Consider the following 20,117-nt stretch of genomic DNA (forward strand, 5'->3'; position numbering starts at 1 on the left):
ACATGAGATACTGTGTGCCCAGGATATACTGTACATTGTGTAAGGCTATGGCTGTTTTATTTTTCTTGAATGTCAGTATAGTATTTTTCTTTACTCTGTTTTCTGTAGGAGATACTTTTGATGTTCATTTTCTTAAAAAACAAAAACAAACAAACAAACAGGCACAGAGAAAATGATCATTTATTATTTTAATGTTACCTTTTTGATTTACATTTTAAAATTTCAGAATTATTTTTAATTTTTATTTTTTTTACAGTTTATTAAAGTCAACAAAAACAAGTACAAATGCCACATAAACACTCTAAGCTACATTATCAAGGAAGAATGTGAAATGAAAAAGCACAAACAGTTTTATCTTTTTATCTCTGAAGATAAACAATCCAGGAACAGCTACACTGCTTTCTTCGTTGCTGTAAAAACAGTGGAGGGGTGACACTAACACGAGGACGGTATGTACATTCATCTTACAATTTCACGTCTCTTGGAGACATTTCTTTCAATGCTAATCCATATGTGAGTTAACGAGGTATGACACTGAGGTCGTGCAGTGTGCCTGGCATGATCGACTGCATTACATTTAAAAAAAAAATAATAATACCAGAAGTAGTTGGCAGCAGATTTCGTAACAGGAAAAGAACAGTAAAAAAATAAGGCAACAACGCATTTCATTCAAGGGCTTTTTACATTTTTTAAATACATTTCAGGGAAATGGTGATCTATCAGGATGAAGATTTCAGGGCATTAATATATGACATTGTAACAGTGAGTTGTCCATTTCAGTACATTTATATCTCATGTAGATTGTAGTCAATGATAATGTAAGAAAAGTCATATAAGGAATAGCATATCAATATGTAAAAAAAAGAAGCCTATTAGAAGGGTTGTAAAGCTTACATGGTAATCTAAATTCCTAAATAATTTTAAAATCATAACTGCCAATTATGTAAATTATTTTATGTGATAACTCATGTATTACCTTCTTCTTACATGTTTCAATAGACCTTTTTCACGACAGACATGCTGACATGTCACAGTAGGAAAAGCCCAGGTGTATTCAAAACCATAGGAGAGGCTCTGGTGTTGTGCATGCTGACTCACTGAAATAGCTTACTGGGACACTTGATGGAATTGAGCCATCGTTAAGGTTATCAATTTCAGCTGTGCTTTTCCTACTATGACAAGTCAAAATGTCTGCTGTGAAAAAGGTCCATTAACATTCAAAGGTTTTATATTATCAGATGGCTTGTGACAAACTTTTTAAATTAAAGCAACACTAGAGAACCTTTCCAGCTTCGGTCCCCCTACAGGTTGGAAGTGGAATTGTCCCATTATATCTCATTCGAACTACAGATCCGCTACCCGATCTGGCAAACTTGCATAGTGGTTACCGGTTATAGCCGGTAGAGGGCTGCAAAGCGAATGCAGAGGTGCCGTTCACCCTGTTACGAGTTGATGAACCACTGAAACGATTTTGGAAACATTGTTTTAAGTTACAAAAAGTTCTCTAGTGTTGCTTTAACAATTAGCAGGTACAGCAGAGACATAGCGAGATGTTACAACATTATCACCACAAGGTATTGCTTTAAATCGTATTACATTTTAATCACATTTAAAGTAATATTTGGTTTGACAACTACTGCATTATCCAACAGTTATTACATTATCAGCAGTTCCACTGATTCTGATAAGATGGGGATCGAACTAGAGTCTAAGCTTTTAAAAAATCTTTAACTTTATCATCAATCGAAATATAAATGAGACTTTATCAGCACTAAACTAGGACATTCAACATCTAAACTTCCGAGACAAAACACAGAATTCACACGTTCAGCAAGTGTGATACGACTATTGTAATTCGTTCTATTGCTGTACAATATGAATGCTGATATTTGAACAAACATATGCATATTCAAATTTGTGTTGTTCATGTGTAAAGGGGAAAAAAAATATTATTTGCACAAGGGACATGTATTTGATCCGGGAAAAAATAACCTTTTCAGTGCAGTCGCTCGGTAGACGTCAGTTTACAATTAAATGATGTAGAAACACAAAGTTAGGAAACTAAAAATATAACAATTAGTGGTCACACAGACTTTTAGTGAAAGACACCACTTTCGAAATAATGTGGAAGTCTCCATGCCAGCTTGTATACTTTAAATCTATCATTACTAGTTAGCTAGACAATGAATAGGTTAACGTTCACGTGACATCTATCACTGTTTCTACTCTCAACCACACACACACACACACACACACACACACACACACACACACACACACACACACACACACACACACACACACACACACACACACACGTGTGCAGACTCATGAGCGTGCCCACAGTTGCACAATTCTAAATTTGTTTCTTTGCATAACAGTGACTCAGCTTGCATTACGGTGTCTGCACAAAAACTGCTAAGCCTAAATGAAAGACGTTTTCGGAAGTGTCACTTTTTCAGCAGTAAAAGTAAAAGGAGGGGGACGTGGCGCGGTTTAATGCTTTGAAGGGCTAACTTCTGTAAATATCTGTGATAGAAATAGTTCTCACTCAAAAAGTTGCGGGCTCAGTTTTGAAATCTTTCATCTTAAGCCTATCTTATTCTTACATACAGTATATTCAAACGTAATATAGATACTGTGTGTCGTAGACGAGTGGGTCTACTGCTCGCTGGGCTTGCCTTTAAACTTGACCACCATGACGGTGATGTTGTCAGGGCAACCGCGATAGAAGGACTGGAGGACGATGCTCTTGGCCCCAAAATGAGGCTCGCCCAGTCGTTCCCTGATGAAGCGAACCGCCTCCTCGTTGCTGAAGGTGTCCCACAGGCCGTCCGATGCCAGGATCATGAACTCCGGCTGCAGCTTGTTCAGGTCAAATGACATGATGTCAGGATCAGGAATAACCACGTTGAGGTTCTTCAGGGGGTAATCGCCCAGAGAACGAGACATGGCCAAGATGCCCTGGACACGCCATGAGCCGTTGAAGCTGATGAACCCACCTGCGGAGGAAGACAGAAGAAAATGGTTGGAAAGGGATAAAACAAGGAGCAGGAAGTAAAATACAAGGTGGAGGGGGGAGGTGTTGGAATGGGAGGAAGTAAGCAGGATAGAGGAACACAAAGGTGAGAGGAAAAGTGGAAAAACAGCTGTTGTTCATGTTACTGCCATTAAACTGTAAGATTACTTTTGTTCCAGTGAACCAACTGGCAGCATGTCTATTATTCATTTCTCTCAACTATGAGACCGCTGTGTTCACATCAAAGTGTAAATAATAATATGGATCAGTGCCATTGACATGTTTTTACTCAACATTCATGCTCATGGAACGCAATTGTTTGTGTTGGATACATTTCAAATCATGTCACATCCTGCAAGTACAGCTGTAAGCCCTCTGTGGCTTCAACAGATTTGCCATCAGGGAACTGTACTGGAAATGATAAGATGAAGACTTCCATACTAGGTCAGGATGCCTCCCTAGTTCCTAGTAAGAAAGGCCATAGCAAGGATTTAAAAAAAAAGGTACTGAGGTTGAGAGTTCAGGCTATAAAAAAAATCCCATTATGTGTATCTTTCTATTTCCAATATTAGCTTAAATCCCCAAAATCCCAGAAAAAGCAGAGGACATGACCTCCATGTCCTCAATAGTAGCTACTTTAGCAGCTGCTGCCTCTTTAGTTAACTGCTTTGACATAATTGTTGGGAAATGTTATGTACAAATTGCAATTAGAAACAAGAGTGACATTATTCATTGAGGTATTAACCTAAGCAGTTAGCTGCTGACGGCAGCAATGAAGCCAAATAAAGCACTAATTAGCTAACTTTTCTACTCACACATTATCATTAGACTGTATTTATTTGTCTTCACATACTGTAACATGACTTGTATTTATTTCCACTTAACGGATTTAATTATTTAGTTCGTTTTCATTCCCGTACAGTCTGCACTACGTTTATTGAAAATGCAACGTTTCAGTCAGAGGACTTTGAATTTCCCCTCGAGTGTTTGTGATTTGACTCTTTTGTAATTGGGTGTTGCAGTCTGTGACTCTAGAATTAAGATGTCATTGTTGGCAGCAGATTTCGTAACAGGAAATGAACAGTAAAAAAATAAGGCAACAACGCATTTCATTCAAGGGCTTGTTACATTTTTTTAAATACATTTCAGGGAAATGGTGATCTATCAGGATGAAGATTTCAGGGCATTAATACAGTGAGGAAAATAAGTATTTGAACACCCTGCTATTTTGCAAGTTCTCCCACTTAGAAATCAGTTACAACAGTGTCAACAAAATCTGGCTTCCCTCGTTAATGTGTAAATGTATGCAGCAAGGTGCTCAAAAATCTAAACGGATAATCAGCTCTTCCCATGGAGCCTTTGGTGTAGCTATGAAGTTTATTTCAATAATTGTTTTGGAGTATCTGTGTTTAGTATGAATGTGTCACACAGAGACAGACATGTTAACAAGATAATGCTACCCCATGAGAGAGGACTACTGTTTAATCAGTGTTTATTAGTATTCTAGTGTGGTTCCTGTACGTATATGAGAATCTATGATTAAATCATTAGATGCCCCCTTCACTAAATTAAAAATAGCAGGAGGGAAATCATCTGTAGTATCATAATTTGTTGTAAAAATGTAAAATGTTACATGAATAAGTAAACAGCAACATCATGCAAACTAAATGTGTAGGGTTTCTTTTTAGTACCCAATCAGACCATTAGATGGAGATGGTGGGCTATCCTGACAGTGACCACACTGACTTATCTGGCAACCTGCCATCAAATGCTTTTCAGCACAGAGAGTATGCGGATATGGTCGACGGGAGAATTATGTCTTCAAATACACCTTAAATCCTGTGCACTGTCTGGCTGCATTTGATAACATGCTGCTTTAGGAGCAGATTGTGTTATCAGTCACTAGGGTTTGATGTCAGCCTGAGCGCAGAGACACAAGATGTGGAAAGAAAGGATAATGGTGCTTAGCTTTGATCGTCAGAAAACTTTTTTTTTTTAATGCTTTCCTGACAACAATCTAAGTTGTGATGGTTGCCTCAAGTTTGAACTAAAGCCTTGTTCTGCTGATCAGAATCAGTTGAGAAAAGTCTACTGGTCTGGACTGCAGCGGTTTTCTCACCAGCCTTCTTGATCCTCTTGCGTTCTTTGAGCTGGTAAGGTTTGTGGTCATGTGACAGAGGAATGGCGTTGCCGTCTTTATCGCAAAGAACTCCACGCGAGTCTCCAACGTTGGCCACCGTCAACTCCTTATCAGACAGCAGGGCCACCAGACACGTAGTACCTGAAACAGATGGAGGAGAGAAGCCAACAGAGAAAGATAGAGCAAGAGAAGGGTGGGGTAGAAGGAAGTCGATGAGATCAAAATCTACCAATATCTTTTGTAATATAGTAAATATAATACACTAATAATAGAAACTATTCATGACTAAAATAACTAGACAGAGAGAAGAATGTCTGTTTGTGGCATCCAGCAAATCAAATACCTGTCAAATCAAGCTAATATTAGTATTTATTTATTACATTTATAAATCATACATCAAGAGACTGGCCTACAACTTAGGCACAGAGGGGCTAAATGCTAGCATCAGCATGGTAACAAAGCGCATAATAGCAATGCTAGCATGTTGATGTTTGGCAGGTTTACCATGTTTATCATCTTATTTTAGTGTGCTAGCATGCCAACGTTCACTAATTAGCACTTAACACACAGGACAGCGGAGGCTGATGTCTTCAGTTTTGCAGGTATTTGGTCGTAAAACCAAAAGAATGGCCAATTTAAATCGACCAGATGGATCACCAAAGTTATCACAATTCATCCTGAGGGGGACAAGAATGTCTTAACCAAATTTCATGGCAGTCCATCCAATAGTTGTCGAGACATTTCACTGAAAACATCAACCTCATGGTGGTGCTAGAGGAAAAGTCAGGGGATCACCAAGTCATAAGGGTTCATCCTCTGGGGTCCATGAAGGTATGTACAAAATTTCAGTGCAATCCATCCAATAATTGATATATTTCAGTTTGGACCAACTAAGAGAGACCGACATTCCCCTTTCATAGAGCCACGGTGCTAGCATGGCTAAAACAATCCAATATTGCCACAAAACGGTCCTGCTTAAAAAATGATGTGACGGCTGACAAATTTATATCAACTCACAGTACGGTTTGTCATTTCCCCAACCCTAAATATAGCAACCTAATTAAAAACTTCAGTAATCTAAGGAGAACCAGTGCCTCCTTCCCTCCTGCACTAAAGTGAAACACATGAATCATGGGCAAACATTGCAAACACTCTTTGAAGTAGCTTTTCTTCCTTGTCCTACTCTCTCAAACACTTTCATTTCTTCTCCTCGTTCCTCTCTTTGTTTAGCTTCCCAGCCAGGCAGAACAGAGTGTGGACTCAGAATCTGAGGCCTATTGTGTGAGATCCAAAGTCCTGTAGAGAAAGAACAGATCTGGAGAGATTTGGCCATCTGCTCACACAGAGCAAAGACAAAACTGGAGAGAGAGAGAGAGAGAGAGAGGGGGAGAACAGGAGGAGGGAGGAAAAAAAAGAGAGGAGAAAGTAGGGGGTCCTACTGGTCTGGACCACCCGGACAGAGAGAGAGAGAGAGAGAGAGGGGGGGGGGGTATACAGGGAGAGAGATGGGAAAATGGGACATAGTCGAGACATTCTCAGGATTTTAGTATAAAAAAATACCCATGGGGTAGCGAAAACACTAACATAAAGCTGGTTTAAATGCCATCGCAAGAACGTCGATGACCTACTAACGTTTGAGACTTCCCTTTAAAGTTCCACATCTTGGTGTGTTGTTGACTGACTGAAATAAATCCATCTCCCCATGAAGGGTCCTACATTCAGTTTACAGTTACTCCGTCCCACACATATATAAAATAGTATACACCTACACCTGATGCAATAACAATATGTGAGGAATGAGATGGGAGAGTGAGAGGTACAGTAGCACAGGCAGAAGTGGATGCAGATGAAGTGAAGAGTAAGAGTTGAGGAGGGGTGGAGAGAAGGGGAGAGATATGAGGAAAGAAAGAGAAAAGAGATTACTTTTTAGCAGGACAATGACTGTCTTACTCCCATTTATAGCTTGGGGTAAGAAAAGAAGTGATAAACAGGAAAAAGGAGAGAGAAAATAACTACAAGAAAGAGCACCAGCCTGAAGCGAGGCTCAGATGAAATGAATATTGATGCCACCTAATTGTAAACGACTTACTACATCTTTTACAGTTTGGGAAAAATCCATTTCTATTAGTTTCATCATTGTATGCATCCCTAATCCTGATGCTCGCGCCTATAGCTGCCACTGCACTGTGCCATGCGGTCCAGCTAATTATCCTTATCTAGTTCCCATGGCGATAGAGATAATGGACTGAGGTTCCTTGCTAGCACACCCTTCCCCAATTAGCCCAGCCATGCCAAGTACATGTTCAGCATTCTCTATTAAAATGGCACCATGGCCTGCATGCATCCTGTGCTCATGCTAATTATTGGCTTAGCTTGGCCTGAAATACCTTCAAAACTCCAATACAATTATCATCTCAGCCCCAGTTAGTCTCACACTCACAATTTATATCATTGCACTGATTCACTCTCTCAGAGTCAGCAAAGACTCTGGAGAGTATAAGTGTCCATATAGCACCAGACGTGGATTTATGTTCTTAACTGAGTAGGGCATTGTAGGTGAAAAATGAGAGTGCAGGACTGCCACCATCCTATTCACCCGGGCTCATTTTCTCAAAGCCTTCCTAAAAAATTTAAAAACAATACCTGCCCAGTAGTCCACCCACAACATGATTTTTCCATCCATGGACTTGCACTGTTAACATTTATAGCAATGCTACATTTAGTATTTTGTACTGCATAAGTCAAGTCAAGTCAATGTATTTATAGAGCACATTTAAAACCAACCTTGGCTGAACAAAGTGCTGTGCAAAGTTATATTATGTTATACAGTTGTGTTCAGAATAATAGCATTGTGTTTAAAAAAGTGAGTAATGCTCAAAATCCTTAGAATAGCTTTTAATTCCATAATATCAATGCATTGGGAACACTGCACATTCAATTCCAAATCAAAACATGACCAAAATTGATCAAGTTTGTGTTATATCTTTACAGAAAGTGAAGAAAAAGGAATATTAGGCTGTTCAAAAAAATAGCAGTATTTGCATTTTTCTTTACAAACTCAAACATTTACTGTATAAACTGAAAAATGTCTCAAGGGTTTGCTTTACTTTGAATCACTGCACTAATATTTAGTTGCATAACCATTATTTCTGAGAACTGCTTCACATCTGTGTTGCATGGAGTCGACCAACTTCTGGCACCTGTGAACAGGTATTCCAGCCCAGGACCATTGAACTACATTCCAAAATTCCTCTACATTACTGGGTTTTGCCTCAGAAACAGCATTTTTGATGTCACCCCACAAGTTTTCTATGGTATTGAGGTCTGGGGATTGGGCTGGCCACTCCATAACATCAATCTTTTTCATCTGGAACCAAGACTTTGCTCGCTTACTGGTGTGTTTTGGGTCAGGCATTTCCTCTTCAGCATAAGGCAACATGACCTCTTCAAGTATTTTGATGTATTGAAACTGATCTATGATCCCTGGTATGCGATAAAAAGGCCCAACACCACAGTATGAGAAACATCCCCATAACATGATTTTTGCACCACCATGCTTTACTGTCTTCACAGTGTACTGTGGTTTGAATTCAGTGCATGGGGGTCGTCGGACAAACTGTCTGCAACCCCTAGACCCAAAAAGAACAATTTTGCTCTCATCAGTCCCCAGAATGTTGCGCCATTTCTCCTTTGGCCAGTCAATGTGTCCTTTGGCAAATTTCAACCTATTCAGTACATGTCTTTTTTTCAGCAATGGGACTTTGCGGGGGCTTCTAGTTGATAGCTTTGCTTCACATAGCCTTCTTCTGATTGTAACAGTACTCACAGGTAACTTTAAGTCTTCTTTGATTTTCCTGGAGCTGATCATTGGTTGAGCCTTTGCCATTTTGGCTATTCTTCGATCCATTCGAATGGTAGTTGACCCTTTTTCCCCACGTCGTTTAGGCTTTGGATGCCATTTCAAGTCATTTGAAATCATTTTGGCTGAGCAGCCTATAATTTTCTGCACTTCTTTATATGTTTTCCCCTCTCCAATCAACTTTTTAATCAAAGTCCGCTGTTCCTCAGAGCAATGTCTGGAACGACCCATTTTGCTGAGTATTTCAGTGTGAAATGCACTATAACCAGCATGCACAACATTTGCTTCCTTCCTTCCTTAAATATGGGCCATAATTGATACCTGTTTCTTCACAGAATCAATCACCTCACTAATTGAACACAACACTGTTATTATTTTGAACATGCCCCTTTCAATTACAGATTCAATTACACAGAGCAGCATGCATGTCATGACTGTTGGGTCTGTTGGTTTATCACTTCTACCAAAAATTTTTATTTATGAGGTTAGTGATGTTGGACTGCTAATATTTGGAACACAACTGTAAAAACAATAACAATAAAAACATAGACACAATGAACATCATACAAACAACACACTTATAAACAAATGTCCCTAAACTAAATCATACGCCAAAGAATAAACGTGTTTTAAGACGAGACTCAAAGATCTCAGCAGTAGAGGAGGGCCTAATATGAATGGGAAGTTTGTTCCAGAGTCACATTTTAAACTGCTTTATAAAGTCTGCGCAGCATTCGGAATTTGCATATAATGTCACTATGAAGCTTTAGACAATATCTGGTTTCTATAATGTATTGTTTTTATCCATTAATTCATTTCTATCCTAAATAACTAGCTGCCTCTGGGCCAGCATCAGCCATTTTGAAGCCCTATGTGGGATTTTGCTTTGGGCTCCTGTCTACATTTGAACCAATTATTTCCCCAGTGTTTCTTCTTCCTCTTATAATTCTCATGATACAAAATAGATAGTAGATAATTATTTATCATAGACTGCAGTGACTTTCAGGTCATATCTGGACAAAGCACATGATTTCACAAGCCAATGGATCTAAGTATCTCCTCTAATTAGGCAAGGCAGAACCAGAGATATTGTCCGTTTTATTCACAATTCACAATTTTTCTTCTTTGTCAAAACCTTGTGCCTACATTACCCATAGTGCAACCTGACCACTGACAGTAGCCTCGAGCGACTAGTCAGATGAGGAGCAGGCTACAGAGGTTTGGTAAGCTCACTTCTTTCTAACTACGCACTTTTTCAAACTTGCTGCTTACTTTGCTTTACAACTTTTTTTTCCTCTCACATATTCAGTAGTATTCCTTAAGTCCTGTAAGTGGGTAGAGTTCCCATATAAGATAATCAATCTCCTTCCTATTCACACAACCAACTGGGTGCAGAATAATAGAAAGCTCCGTGCTTGGATTCCTTACACTTAAACAACTTGAATGTAATCACTGAGTTTTTCATGCAGAGGTCAGACAGTCAGAGCACAACATCAAACTTGCAGGCTTGGATGTGGCTTAAGAAGATAATTCATCAAAATGAAAAACATTATCTAATGTAAATGCAGTCATGCAGTGAGCTTTAAAAAAAAAAAAAAAAGAGTCTCCATGGTGAGCTCAGAAAACTCATATATCGGAAATGTTAAAGTCAGCTGCTAAAAACCCCTGCAATTGACAAGCTGTGTTAAAATACAATAACTGTCATATCTCAGATGTCAGAACCTGTCGAACCTGTTTGGTCAAATGTTTAATCATTATTATGTTCATGTCCCTAGGCTACACATTTCCCAGTGCACTTTTGTCTATACTGCACATTAATAAACCTTTTAAAATGGAATATTATTTTTATCTTTTTGTGTCTTCTTTCATTGAACTTTATTCCAGGAACCATTTAGTCTTTTTGTATTCTGCAGATAACACGCTTTCATGTTGTTCTATGTTGTCTATCTATAGGTCTATGCCATAGTCTTGCCAAAGGCTTTATCATTTGGGCCCTTATACTGTAAAACAGGACCCAAACAACATTGTGTCCTGATCCGATATGCATAGATCAGTATCACTATGATTAAGGCACTTTTTGTATTGATTGCTATTGGCTATTTAAAGTTTGATCCATGTTCTATTCTCTATTGTACACATACACATTCTTTATATATTCCATATTGTGCTCATTTTCAGGTTCATATATACACATTTCTGGTTTCTGCTAGAACATCTTTACATGCTTTAATGTTAAAAGAACATTATTTTTCCATAAGACAGCCGCTGTCAAAAACACCTTATTGGAACCTATTCTTTAGCACAGCGCTGTGAGCAAGTGAACCACAGACACGCAGACATAAACAGCAGTCTCAATTAACATCCAGACTGACAGCGAGCAGTAAACCTTGGGTTAAAAAAAACACCAACAGTTGCTTTGTCTCTATTTTAGGAGGACAACACAGTCTCAGTCAGACATTTGTGTTTTGTCTTATTATGATAAAATGACTTGGTAGATTCACAAGTCCTTAGTACTCTAGCTTCACTAGTACCTGTAGGTCACTTTTGTTTTTATCACGTTGCTGTAGCTTCATTTCCAAAGGCGAATCAATGGCATCTATTTACATCATTTTACTACGGTCAAATGAATGAGACAGATCGAGTAAAGAATTGTTCTGGCCTGTCCATACTTGGTGTGAACAAACATTTAGTTAAAGGGGAATGGAATGTAAAGTGCTTCTTTTTTCTTTCTTTTTTTTTTTAAGTAATCAGACGTTTAACAGAGAAAAGCAACAGTTCAAACAAAGATTAACACCATTGGAGGCAGAAAAATGATTGGAAAAATGAATGAGACAAATTGAGTAAAGAATTGTTCTGGCCTGTCCATAGTTAATGTGGCAAATAACAATTAATGTCACAAAGAAATACAGTACGATAACATTCACAGTACACATAACTGGGGCTGTAAGACTAGTGTCTGCGTCACTATTTGGTGTATGACTATTTGGTGGATAAACAAAATGAAATAAAGGAGAAAACACTGAGTTTGAACAAACTGCTGCAAACATACTTGGTATGAACAAACATTTAGTTAAAGGGAATGGAATGTAAAGTGCTTCTTTTTTTTTTTTTTTTAAGTAATCAGACATCTGACAGAGAAAAAGAACAGTTCAAACAAAGATTTAACACCATTGGAGTCAGAGCAGAAAAATGACTCGTAGCAACAAAACCACTAACATCGTTAAAATTAAGTTAAAAATAATCATAATAGCAAACAAATACAAAGCTTAGAGAAGCAAAAACTAAATGATGGTATTTAACAGATTAAGCTGCACTTCTTTTTTGTGTGTGCAGATATTTGGTTTCTAAAATGTTCTGCTTTCTGGGAGCTCAGCCTTTTGCCTCTTTCGCATTGAAAAGATGCTGTGTGTGTTCATGTTGCTGTGTGTGTTAAGATGGCTCAGTCTCCACACACTCACTCACTGTTTTCTATCACCTGTCTTTAAAATATAAAGCACTTCATAATGCAGTGAACAAATACAGTATATAGTATGTTTAATTCATGCTTTGTAAAAAAGATATTTAGCATTTTTAGAGCTATATTTTTTCTCTTCCGAAAGATAGATGATAAACAATGTTCTTCCTAATCTATCCTTGCACATATTAGCATGAAGTAATCTAAAAAATGTCCTAATCGTAACCAGGGTCGGGCGGGTGGCTCAGGAGGTAGAGCGGGTCGCTCCTGTCCCATGTTGAAGTGTTGTTGAGCAAGACACTGAACCCCAAGTTGCTCCCGTTTACATGGCAGCTCCGTCACCATTGGTGTATAAATGTGTGTGTGAATGGGTGAACGAGGGGCAAATTGTAAAGCGTTTTTTGTCCGGTAAGGTAGAGAAGAGCTATATAAATGCTGACCATTTACCATTCCTATCGCTCTATATTGCTGCTTGCAGCAATTACTAACTATTGAACTAATCCACTAATGGACACTGTTGTGTGCTTTTGCGGTGCAAACCTGTGCTGAGAGATATGCCACACAGCTACATAAAGGTTAGTACTAACAGAATACCACACAACATTAAGAAGACTGTTTCCATAATAGACTTTAAGCTCCTGGCTATTCCATCAAAGTCCCATCTCCCTTATCTTTCTTTCAAGCGCTTTTGTTGGCTGATAAACAACGGAGGGATGAATAAACAGGGGTATAAATCTGATATGCTGTTGTCCTGGGTACTGGGACCTGAATTGAGACTGTCTCTCTCTACTTTACCGCTCTCTTCCTCCCCTGCCAGCTTAACTTAGGCCCTGATTGCGACAGAAAGCAGAGAGCTGTGCACCCTAAACAATGCGATTGTTGAATCAGATACAGGGACAAAATGCACAACAATTACTTGATCAGCAGATCCCCCCCCCCCCCCACCCCCTGGGACGCTGACAAGAATGATAGGACAAATAATGCAGCCAATTCAATCCCTGAGTGTCAAATGCTTGGATCAGACAACACGGGAGCATTTTCATTGTAATGGAGCTAAATGGACCGTAAATGTATCTATAAGCTCAGTGTCAGTCCTTCCTTGCTGTGCTGTTCAAAAACAGGAAGAGAGACATATAGAGGGATAAGAAAAAGATATGGACAGATATTTGGAGCCTGGATGCAACAGGTCACGTAGCTTAAGAGATCAGAAACTATAAAAGAGGATGAAGAGGTTGAGAGCAGGTGAGCGTAAGAAATAGATAACGCAGCTGCAGTGTATATTCTGTCTGGTAATAATCAGCTGTCGCCTCCAGACTGGGCGCTCCAGATTCCCAGACCTTTAATTCTCTTAACAATCAGTGTATCATATGACCCAGATTCTTTAGAGTATGTGAGGCCTTCTCAATGGCCCTTTCATACTAATGACCCCAGCAACAACTTACTGTACATGTGAGTCACGTCAGCTGTCTGTGCAGGTTGTCATTTTGGCTGCACACTGTTCAGGCGCCCCATTTGACTTCTAGTCGTAGTGTTTCTGTGTTCAAAGGATCTCAGCAATTAACTCGGCGAGTATAACGTTGTTACTATTATCTATACGATGATAATAAATCAATCAAACTCTATCCGCAAAACTTTGAAGCTAAAACCCAGATAGTTTGGAAGTGGAAATTTCCCTTCAAGGAATGACAACGCATCTCGGTCATTAGTTACTCCGTAAAACCAGAACCTTTTCACAGCGTCTCCATTTCTCCCGTCTTTACGCTGCTTCTCACTCAGCTGAGAGAGTTAGTTTAATCCGAGGCACAGGAAGGAAAAAGTGACCTTCCCACAGGAACACTGAATTCTTGAGGTTGCAGCATGTTACACACAGTTAGTCCATGTAATCATCTCATAATCTGTAATTCAACTCTCTCCCTTGCATGTTCAATGAGCCAATAATGTTTCTAAAAAAAGATGAACAAATAATACATGGTGGTCTTGTCTAGGCCTCCTCTACTTTCTCCCTTTAGTATAGATGTTAAATTGACAGAGGCGGTGGTTGAAAAACCAAATTAAAAAAAACAAGGCTGTCGTGGAATCTACAACAAATATGTTCATGAATGAATCGCACTGTATGATTCTGCTGTGGGACTTTTTGTTCTCTTCCTCCCCTCCTTCACAAAAGGTATGTTTTGTTTCCTTCAGATCAGACTTTTTCATCACCCTTTGTATCCATGATTTCATTCTCCTCACCCTTTCAACGCTCCTCTTTCGGTTTGTCCCTTTCCTGTCTTTCCTTGCACTTCTCTTGAATTGCCATCCCTTCATTTTGCACAGGTCTCTTATCCCTTTCTACTGTATAGCTCTTACCAGCAAAATGTCCTCCTTCCCTCTGAGATTTCTCTCTCTCTCTCTCTCTCTCTCTCTCTCTCTCTCTCTCTCTCTCTCTCTCGATAATTACTACAAGCCTGGTGAAGATCAGCTTGTATTTAAACAGCTGAATAAGCAAGGCGTGGGGCTGCTGACAGTCACTATTCAACAACAGTCAAGTGAAACAGTAGAGTAGACAATAATTGTTTGCGTGCAGCTTTATAGGGGATATTTAAAAACATTTCCCTGGACTTAACACTTTTGGTTAAAGTGCTCATGTTATGCTCATTTTCAGGTTCATAATTGTATTTAGAGGTTATATCAGAATTGGTTTACATGGTTTAATTTTCAAAAAACATCATATATTTGTTGTATTAAACATTGCTGCAGCTCCTCTTTTCACCCTGTGTGTTGAGCTCTATGTTTTAGTGCCACGCTACCAGCTAGGCGAGCATTATAACGTGTGTTACAAAGTGACGCACGTTCATCACGGAAGTAAAGGCTGGACTACAATAGAGCTGTTTGGAGCAGTTTGTGAACAGTGTTTTCTGTTGGAGATGGTAAGTCCCTTTGGGGTGGACTTTGGGCTTTTTCACTTTGTAAACCTATAACATGCACAAAAAAGATATAAAACACAATAAAGGAAAGGGAAAAAGCCAAAAAGCATAATATGAGCACTTAAAAATCCATCTGTATGTGGCCTCTGCACTCTATTGTGGTCACACATTCAAGCTGATATACTGTATGCACACATTTAGATCACTGCTAATGAACGAACCAGTGTAGCATCCAGAAAGACAAAACCACTGCAGGAAAAATATCCCCAAATTGTTTTCCATGCAAGAACCTGCACACACACACACACACACACACACACCTGCTTCATTGTAAGTGGCTGAGAGCTTGTCCAGCATTTCTCTGTCCAAATTCAGGATCTGCTGCTCCAGTATTGAAGGATAGGACAGGCCGCCCCTTTCCTTTTTTTCATCTTTCTCCTTGTCTTTTTCTCTGTCTCGCTCTCGCTCCCGTTCGTAGGTCAGTAGCTGCTGGCGCAGCGCCTCAGGCAGGTGGGCTTTGGCAAAGTCAGCAGCAGCCTGATAATGGAGAGCAGAGGGAGACAGAAGAAGATTTAGAGGGCTGCAGATTTGGTCAAAAACAACTATCAGACGTGTAAACAAATATATTCTGACCTACACATTGATGAGTGTCTTTTTCTTTTAAACTGACCATGTCCAAGCAGTGGTATAAATTCACAATTAATCAGCAATCATTTTGATAATTAAATTAATTAATTAAAATACTCGTTTAATGCATTAACAAACAAAAATGCTAAACACTATCTGGTTTCAGCATTTCAAATATGACAATTTGCTGCTCTTGTCTGCTTTATATGATTGTAAACTGACTATTTTTGGCATTTGGTTGGTTGTTCAAAGAAAAATAGAACTTTAAGATAGCAACTATGTTGCAGAGTGTAACCAACCTACCCCTCCGCTCACCCCCCCTTTCCAAGCGTGTAATAGAACCTATGGTGGCCTTCAGGTTAGAGGTGTTGAAATTAATCAAATAATCGATGCATCGAATCGTGGACATGGACGATGCTGCATCGATAATCGGCCGGGCCATAATCGATTATTTCTGTTTACAATTTAATGTATGCCTAACAACCTTTCTGTTTACATATTCTGTTATGTTTTGCACATTCAGGAAGTGCCATGTGTTCAGTGCTGTAGTTTTATGTATCCAATTTATTTAGTGTTAGAGCACTGCAGAATGTTTTGTTTTTGAAGCTTGAAAAGCTATGAATTAAATATCCTATATGGCTTTAATAGAAAAATGTATTTGACGCATCGTGATGCATTGAGATATCGAATCAAAGACCTGATAATCGTAATCGAATCGAAAGATCAGTGAAGATTCACACCTCTACTTCAGGATACATATAAAAAAGCGAGTTTGCTTGGTCTGTTCTGGACTACTGTAGAAACATGGCAGTGTAACATGGCGGGCTCCATGGAAGAGGACACACTGAAAACACAATGATTCTCAGTTTCAGGTGATTATACACTAATGATAACATAATTATGAATATTATAATCCATGTATGCCAATAGATCCCCCTTAATCCTGCACACAGGCTTCCAGATGTGTAATGAAATTAGCCAATAATCAGGTTTAAAAAGGGGGTGATTCTTCTAGGAGAGCTACTTAAGCGAGAGACCTCTCAACTAAAAAAAACTGCATTCCAAAGGTTGAAAAAAGAACATAATTGATACAGAATATCGTAACGTAATGCCCACTGATTTACAAAAAAAAAACGTGTATACATTAAATACACTTCACAGTGTATTGGCAAGTGGCATACATATGAGGCAGTAACCTGATTGTCCTTTCTGCCTTCTGAAGCAGATGAATCACAGATAAACAGAGATAAAGAATGAAAAAGTGCATCGGCAATCAAACGCACACAAGCTCACACTCACACCCCGCTGTGGGATAGAGCTGAGCCAGAGAAACTGTATCCTCACCTCTATCCATTCTATTCTACGAATAACACCGACTAAACCTTTTCTCACACATTCCCACCGGCGTTTCAGAGCAAATAATGCCTCTGAAGACAAGCCAGCCCGAGGTCACAAAGTTCAAAAAGTTCAGAGTACAAATGTTGCAATATTCTGCTGACTTGCTACTGATCCGCAGCATCCATATAGCTCATATTCCATACATGGCTTGCACTTGTAAAAAGCGTAACTAGCCTGCAGTAATTAAAAAGCACTGGATTAAGAAAAGAGAATGAGCAAGTCAAGACTGCAGGGGAGAAAAGGTTTGCAATTTCCTGCCGCATATTGATTGAGGTCATATGACAGAGACCCATAGATTAACCATACGTCTCAAGTGCTCATACACTGTCCTCATTTAGCTCTCTCTCCTATCTATACCTTCCTCTCTTTCTCTCTCTATCTATATCTCAACCTGCACTGGGAAATTACTTTCAAGGACTCAGATAACCCTGCCTCCTCTGCTTCTTGTCTACACATGAAAACAACTCATCTGTTCCTCTCTTGATATATATTTTCAGTGTTATTAAAGCTTTCCTCTGCAAGCTCCGTCACGCTTCCCCTATCTTCTCCAATGAAACCCAAACACTTCCAATTTTCCATTTCCCAAAGTCCCTTTTGTCTGATTTCACGATGATGTTCAGTCCAAAATCACCATGGATCTTTCCGACACACTCCTTTCTCTTGTCTCCTGACATACCTTCATCCTGCGGTTACCATGCAGAAAGCAGGAGTCATGAACCAATTTGGAGATCATTAATAGACACAAGAAGACTTTTGTCTGCTTGGTTTATTACTGTGCCAATTACTGAGCAGTTCAATTGTTTGCCTGTCAGTCCTTCTCAAAGCACTGGGGACAAAAACTTTTTCCAGCTACATTCCTTCCGACCATTTGACTGCAATCCGTCTTTGTGACTGCATGTGTGTCTCAGCTTGGGAACAGCAGCAGACAGCCTTGACAGAGTGGGAAGTGGGGGGCTAAGTCTTGATTATCTGACAATCTAACCCGCTGGCTAACCAGATCGACACATCGAACACCTGGCTGCAGCCTCTGCACCGGCTTAGAGGATGAAACGAGGGATGGCAGGATGAGGGCGGAGAGCAGGGATGGGTAGGGATGAAGACTGTGAGATAGAGGGATGAAGACAAGATGGCAAGGATCAAGGATAGTAATACAGGATGGAACAAAATGGGGGATGAGATTAGCGGTTGGCATAGGAGCACAACGGAGGAATGCAGGAAGAGCTAAAGGATGCGAGAGCAGAACCAGAATAAATGAGTTATACCGGACTGGCTAGAGCTGTGTTTAATGGGAGAGTTATTCTAGCTGTAAGAGACAGAGAGGGGTCAAAGCAGGTTAAGAGGTTAAGAACTAAAATTCCTAACGTTCCAATGCACAACAGTAAAGATACTAAAAATCTGAAACTAAAAAGACTGAAAGTGGGGTGAAAGACAGACAAACAAAAAGTTATATTTCCATTCAGTTTAAGTCACCAAAACACACTGTGTGTACCCTTGAGGTCTGAGAAAGATGTTGAGTGCATTTGCAAAGACGATTTTATTTATTAGTTGAAATCATTCTGCGTTTACCATGTTTGCTTGCTGGCAGTCTTCTTTCCTGCCTTTGTTGGTGCTCTGCTACATTTGTTGGTGCATTACCGCCACTGATCAGCAAAATAAGTGTGAAACCAACAGGGGGTCGTGAATTTCGCCGTCTATGTGCTTGAATGTACGTCCTCGTGCACGGTCCAAACAAAACGAAAACCCAGTCGTAAAAACTGTGTTTTTATAGCGCTTGTAGTGGTCAAAATGCCTATTGGTAGGCTTTTTTTTCACTTTAAGCCATTTTTCAAGATGATTTAACTGTCTAAGTCTAATATTTACTTGCTGATTTCCTGAGGGCAATATCAGTTTGTTTTTTTAGCTCCACAATGTTCGCCAGATACAGTACTTCGTAGCTTTGTCTGTCTGCTGTTTGGTGCTGTGCTTTAGAGCTTTTTCACTGAAAATACATTTCTACTGCAGTTCAAAACTACGCTGTTGACAGAAGTAAGAATTAATCAAAAACGTAAAGTTGGTGGCCGCAAAAAAAAACAAAAGACAGCTGAAAACGCTCAGTGGAGCTGAGGGGAACTGCAGAATTGGGTTATAATTATCACTATGAGCAAACGATCAAACCTTATTACAGAAAAACATGTAACCCAACACGGGAGAGTTGGCTCAGAGTGCAATCAGTCATGGCTGTGCAGAGCGTCACATTGGGCTCTCCTTCACACCGCACTTCACTCGCACCACACATGATGGCACAAAGACTTGTAAGCACATATATAGTAAGTACACAAACCCACACACCTTCGTATCTCAACAGAGCCACCTACACACCTTCACCCTTTCTATCATGTACCCAAACACTCCCTCCTGACTGCTAAATGTGAGCCACTCAGATGGACAGCCCACAGAAATAGTCAGGCCTTTTAAACACTTCCATCTATCACACTGCCATGCCAGCAAAAATGAGGAAAGTCATCCGAGCTTTCCTCTAGAATCACCCTGGGGGAGTTTCATAACCGAAGTAGAAAAATCTCTTTCTGTGGTCTCTCTGACAGATCAAGCAGGCAGATGGAGAGAAGAAGAAAAGTGAACAGAGTGGGGAGAGACTGAGGAGGAGTGTAAGAACCATTCATTAGCATCACTCAAGCACATCATTAAAGAAAGAGAAAGAGAGACAGTCCCTCCAG

General features: G+C 39.6%; 1 protein-coding gene across 2 annotated transcripts in view; it reads right to left on the bottom strand.

The window, feature by feature from the left end:
• Window positions 1-1,924: 1,924 nt before the first annotated feature.
• The window catches only part of ppm1lb (protein phosphatase, Mg2+/Mn2+ dependent, 1Lb), a 48,575-nt gene continuing 30,382 nt past the window's right edge, over window positions 1,925-20,117 (bottom strand). For both annotated transcript variants that reach the window (XM_036001167.1, XM_031301069.2), the window contains 3 exons: window positions 15,699-15,915; window positions 5,139-5,300; window positions 1,925-3,002 (listed from right to left, as the gene is read on the bottom strand). In XM_036001167.1, the coding sequence (XP_035857060.1) occupies window positions 2,662-3,002; window positions 5,139-5,300; window positions 15,699-15,915 (720 nt within the window). In that variant the 3' untranslated portion in view covers window positions 1,925-2,661. The remainder of the gene's footprint in view (window positions 3,003-5,138; window positions 5,301-15,698; window positions 15,916-20,117) is intronic.

This window comes from Sander lucioperca, chromosome 5 (genome assembly GCF_008315115.2).
Source record: "Sander lucioperca isolate FBNREF2018 chromosome 5, SLUC_FBN_1.2, whole genome shotgun sequence".
In the NCBI taxonomy this organism is placed as follows: domain Eukaryota; kingdom Metazoa; phylum Chordata; class Actinopteri; order Perciformes; family Percidae; genus Sander; species Sander lucioperca.